The sequence below is a fragment of the Sinocyclocheilus rhinocerous genome, unplaced genomic scaffold (assembly GCF_001515625.1).
Source record: "Sinocyclocheilus rhinocerous isolate Xijiao unplaced genomic scaffold, SAMN03320098_v1.1 scaffold112, whole genome shotgun sequence".
In the NCBI taxonomy this organism is placed as follows: Eukaryota; Metazoa; Chordata; class Actinopteri; order Cypriniformes; family Cyprinidae; genus Sinocyclocheilus; species Sinocyclocheilus rhinocerous.
This window is the reverse complement of record NW_015644008.1, coordinates 327413-333473: the sequence shown is the minus strand read 5'-3', so window position 1 is coordinate 333473 and position 6061 is coordinate 327413. Positions and strand designations below refer to the sequence as shown.

General features: G+C 36.7%; 1 protein-coding gene across 1 annotated transcript in view; it reads right to left on the bottom strand.

Moving 5' to 3' along the window:
• Window positions 1-6061, bottom strand: part of LOC107757803 (semaphorin-6B-like) — a 119855-nt gene that overhangs the window by 8636 nt on the left and 105158 nt on the right. Inside the window, exon 14 of the mRNA XM_016575386.1 lies at window positions 3111-3251. Coding sequence (XP_016430872.1) covers window positions 3111-3251 — 141 coding nt within the window. The remainder of the gene's footprint in view (window positions 1-3110; window positions 3252-6061) is intronic.

Sequence of the window (6061 nt, the reverse complement as noted above, 5' to 3'; positions counted from 1 at the left end):
TATATATATATATATATATATATATATATAATATAAATGAACATTGTGTGTGAGTGTGTGTATACAATGTTCATTTTTTATAGCAATACCATAATAATACATAACATAAACAGTAAATTAAATTGAATAATACAATAAAAATAAATCGTTATGCCTAAATTTGGTGTGTATTCAAATTAAAATATAATGCTTTTACTGCATATAAAAATAAAGTAGCTAGATTTACATTCTGAACAGCAACAAATGTAATTAACTTTAATACATTTTTTTATATATTTTAGCCTTATACATAATTATCATTTCACAATTATGATTTGTCATTTAAATGTATATTATTTAACACAATGCATTTACATTTAGTACTGTATTCTTTGTTCAGCATCTATTTATATGAGCTTGTGCAAGGAGGAAAAGGAGGTTTTAAAGTTGTGTACAGTGTAAAAAAGGATTTACCGAAGTTGCAAATAAAATAAAGATTATTGCAGAATACTTTACAAGAAAATACTATTTCAGTCTTTCTACTTCAAAGTTTCATGGTAAATTCAATGTTACAATGTGTTAATTAAAAAATTTTTTTGTAATTACCGTATTAGTACAATTTACTAGCAAAATTGTTTCTACACCATTTTTTTCCAGTGTAGCAATTTCTGGGCGAACAAGTAAATCCTGCACATTTTTTTTTCTTCGGTTTACCACCCATGGCAGCACTGGCTGCTGGTGCAAGAGTCATTTGAGCAGCACATGGTGCTGCAGACGTACATAGTGGATTGCCGCAGATGGTACAACTGCGCTGTACCGCATCCCGCAAGACGAGAGAGAACGTCAGCAGACTCAATCAAAGCCTCTACCATTAATCACGCCTGAACTGCACCAGAACTTTACTGCTTCACAGGAAGAGACTGTTCTAAATGTGCCATACGGGAGCCGGGCCAGAAGGAGTGTGTATGTGTGTGTGTGTGTGTGTGTGTGTCTGAAGGAAATTGTAAAAGCTGGGTCACAGTAATTTCAAAGCCGCTGATGAAGCAGTGTGCGTTTGGGTGGCACAATTTACTTTAAGATGGAAAATGGGAATGTGTGTGATGAGAGTGCGTTTAATCAGTGTACAGACTGAAGGTGTGTATGTGTTTGTGTGTGTGTTCTTACTTCATGCATCTGGAGTGCAGTTGGCAGCGTGCGACAGACACTCTCACCACGCAGGAGTGGAAGGCCAGCAGGAGCGTGTGACTGGGTTTGTCCAGGGTCAGAGAGAGAGGCTGTCTCGCCTGCACAGAGTCATCACCGCACCTACACACACACACACACTGAAGTCATCAATACAACCCCTCATGCACTTTACCAACTAAACATTTCCTAGAACACGAATACGCACACTCATTAAAACCCAACAACTTCACATCAGTGTCTCCATGAGTCATGAGCACATTAACATACAGTTTGACCACCCACACAGCAGCAGGGCAGAGACATTCTAACTCATTTCACATGTGAGAAGGTTAGCCAATCACTACAGAGGTTATCTACATATAGAACTTACATATTGTATATGCCATTTACATGTAGTCTTAAAGGTACAGTAGCAAAAAGGGGTCAGAATTAAAAATGAATGAGTAAAACAAAGAAACCTAACGAGATTTTCCAAAAGACTAATAGGATGGAAAGTGAAACTGGGGACAAGTAAAAAGTTTACTATTATGAATTAAAACAATATTAAAAAATAATAATACATTTCAAACATCCACTCAAACCAAAGTAGTGAATTATTCAAAATTCACTCTTTTATACACTTAATTGTGATATTGTGATGAATAAAATATATATATATATATATATATATATATATAATATAAATGAACATTGTGTGTGAGTGTGTGTATACAATGTTCATTTTTTATAGCAATACCATAATAATACATAACATAAACAGTAAATTAAATTGAATAATACAATAAAAATAAATCGTTATACCTAAATTTGGTGTGTATTCAAATTAAAATATAATGCTTTTACTGCATATAAAAATAAAGTAGCTAGATTTACATTCTGAACAGCAACAAATGTAATTAACTTTAATACATTTTTTTATATATTTTAGCCTTATACATAATTATCATTTCACAATTATGATTTGTCATTTAAATGTATATTATTTAACACAATGCATTTACATTTAGTACTGTATTCTTTGTTCAGCATCTATTTATATGAGCTTGTGCAAGGAGGAAAAGGAGGTTTTAAAGTTGTGTACAGTGTAAAAAAGGATTTACCGAAGTTGCAAATAAAATAAAGATTATTGCAGAATACTTTACAAGAAAATACCATTTCAGTCTTTCTACTTCAAAGTTTCATGGTAAATTCAATGTTACAATGTGTTAATTTTAAATTTTTTTTGTAATTACCGTATTAGTACAATTTACTAGCAAAATTGTTTCTACACCATTTTTTTCCAGTGTAGCAATTTCTGGGCGAACAAGTAAATCCTGCACATTTTTTTTTCTTCGGTTTACCACCCATGGCAGCACTGGCTGCTGGTGCAAGAGTCATTTGAGCAGCACATGGTGCTGCAGACGTACATAGTGGATTGCCGCAGATGGTACGACTGCGCTGTACCGCATCCCGCAAGACGAGAGAGAACGTCAGCAGACTCAATCAAAGCCTCTACCATTAATCACGCCTGAACTGCACCAGAACTTTACTGCTTCACAGGAAGAGACTGTTCTAAATGTGCCATACGGGAGCCGGGCCAGAAGGAGTGTGTATGTGTGTGTGTGTGTGTGTGTGTGTCTGAAGGAAATTGTAAAAGCTGGGTCACAGTAATTTCAAAGCCGCTGATGAAGCAGTGTGCGTTTGGGTGGCACAATTTACTTTGTTCTAAATGTGCCATACGGGAGCGGGGCCAGAAGGAGTGTGTATGTGTGTGTGTGTGTGTGTGTGTGTGTCTGAAGGAAATTGTAAAAGCTGGGTCACAGTAATTTCAAAGCCGCTGATGAAGCAGTGTGCATTTGGGTGGCACAATTTACTTTAAGATGGAAAATGGGAATGTGTGTGATTGAGAGTGCGTTTAATCAGTGTACAGACTGAAGGTGTGTATGTGTTTGTGTGTGTGTTCTTACTTCATGCATCTGGAGTGCAGTTGGCAGCGTGCGACAGACACTCTCACCACGCAGGAGTGGAAGGCCAGCAGGAGCGTGTGACTGGGTTTGTCCAGGGTCAGAGAGAGAGGCTGCCTCGCCTGCACAGAGTCATCACCGCACCTACACACACACACACACACTGAAGTCATCAATACAACCCCTCATGCACTTTACCAACTAAACATTTCCTAGAACACGAATACGCACACTCATTAAAACCCAACAACTTCACATCAGTGTCTCCATGAGTCATGAGCACATTAACATACAGTTTGACCACCCACACAGCAGCAGGGCAGAGACATTCTAACTCATTTCACATGTGAGAAGGTTAGCCAATCACTACAGAGGTTATCTACATATAGAACTTACATATTGTATATGCCATTTACATGTAGTCTTAAAGGTACAGTAGCAAAAAGGGGTCAGAATTAAAAATGAATGAGTAAAACAAAGAAACCTAACGAGATTTTCCAAAAGACTAATAGGATGGAAAGTGAAACTGGGGACAAGTAAAAAGTTTACTATTATGAATTAAAACAATATTAAAAAATAATAATACATTTCAAACATCCACTCAAACCAAAGTAGTGAATTATTCAAAATTCACTCTTTTATACACTTAATTGTGATATTGTGATGAATAAAATGAACCAATATGATTTCCAGAAATTTTGATTTAGATCATTTGAACTGTTATGTTTAGATAATAGGCTTTTTATTAACATTTACATGAAATACATTTGAACATTTTATTTTACTTACACTACAGTTTAAAATGTTTTTAAAAGTAGTCTTATGCACACAATGGCTGCATTTATTTGTTGTAAATATAGTAAAAACAGTAATATTGTGATATATTATTACAATTTAAAATAACTGTTTTCTATCTGAAAATATTTTAAAATGTAATTTATTGCTGTGATGCAAAGCTGAATTTTCAGCATCATTACTCCAGTCTTCAGTGTCACATGCTCCGCCAGAATTCATTCTAATATGCTCATTTGCTGCTCAAGAAACATTTGAAATAGAATTTCTGTGTAACAATGTAAATATCCTTACTGTAACTTTAAATCAACGTAATGCATTTTTGCTGATTAAAATGATCATATAAAAAAAACAAACAAACAAAAACATACTGACCTCAAATGCTTGAATGGTAAATTTATGGACCAACACAGAATGCATTACCTATTAAATTTATATGACTTATAATTTTGTAAATTCCACTTCCTGTCATTTAACTTTAACTTTCTGTGGGGTGTGGCCAATTCAATTTCCAACTTGTGAACTGAAACAAGGCAAATTCTTAAACTTAGAATTTTGTCCAACCTTGTTCCCGATCCAATTTCCTCACTCTCTCTTTCTCTTCAGTAAGCTCCTTTCGTCTTTCTACTGTCTGTGACTATAAAAAAGTGGCAAACAGCCCAAAAAAAAATACACACTAAAAGAGATTCAGTCAGAGTTGGTCTTTTTCCAACACACATTAACTGTCAAGCTGTTAATAAGGCATTAAATTACTGCAACATCTCTGATTAAATTACGACGCCGGCGTCTCAGAGAAACTCCCCAACAGTAGGTCTACAGATATCAGACATGTAATCTAAACACTTATAAATAGCTGGGAGACAAATGAAACATATTACAGGAAGTTGTGTGAGAGTTTTAGATGCCGTCCAGAGAACACCTAAGGCAAGACAGAAGGTCAAGCAGACACAGTGATCTCTTTGTTTCAGGTGTGTGTGTGTGTGTGTTTCTCAGCGAGCGCTGTGTCCTGCTGAGAACCTTATCTCAACCGCCACACAACTCGCTTTCATCTCCCAGCATGCATCTCTCTGAACCTTACTGTTCTTCCTCCAGACAGGTATTGCCTTTCATCTTCAAAACCCCAGCCATGTTTTCATCCATCAGAGCGCCACACGCTCACACACACACACACACACACACACACACACACACAATCAGAAACCCTGTTGAATCGTTTTGCCTCCTTTTGCTTTTGAGGACATTTTCAGAGGTGCTGCGTGTTTGTGGATAAAAAGTGTGGATTTATTTCTTCAGTTGCATTTGATACTGAATATCTTTTTCTTTGACAGTGCTAAAGTTTTTAATCCAGGGCTAAACGTCAACAACAGTAAACAACTGCGCAGAACTTCTTGATAAAAACAGATTCCAAGTCTGGAAACAGATTAAAGGATGCTAAGGACAAAAACAACTTGATCTCTGCTCCGAATCCTGCAACAAGCTGCCTTATCAGGAAGGCCGGAAGTCATCAAAGTATGTCTGAGTCCAGTGTTTGCATAACATCTTGTCTAATAAGCTGCTTTCATCTTTTTGGAGGTAGCATAGATATATCTCTCTTGGGTTGTCATATTCTTAGTGTACACTACAGGTAACAGGGTAAAAGTTTTAACTAATAAATATCACCATACTTTCCCAAGTTAATTCATCACAGTCCATTAAAGGTGGGGTAAGCGATTTTTCAAAAAAGCTTTAGAAAACTGATTCGGGCCGAGTAGCAAAACAAACTTGTAGTCGATCAGCAGTAAGGGGCATGTCTACTCATGATGTGGAGGAGAGAGTGTTCAGTGCACAGGACGCACATTAGCCGAGCCGAGCCACAGAAAGATAGAGATGGCGGATAAAAAACAAAAGAGGAAAACGTCTGCGGAACAAAAGAAGGCTTATGATAAGGCAAGAAGTAGGACCCGTGTAAATATCGGATCAGCTTTCCAGCGCTGGAGAGAACTCAAGGAGTGGAAGGCCAACGATCGGACGCAGAGGTTGCTTTGTTTCTTCTCAATAGGTGAGTTACATCGTGTCTGTCTAGTACACTGGACGCGACAAAGAGACCGTTGAAAATCATTTGAAATTTGTGTCAATACATCATGAATAGAACGCAGCAGCAGTTTTCTGTCGGGGATTTGTCG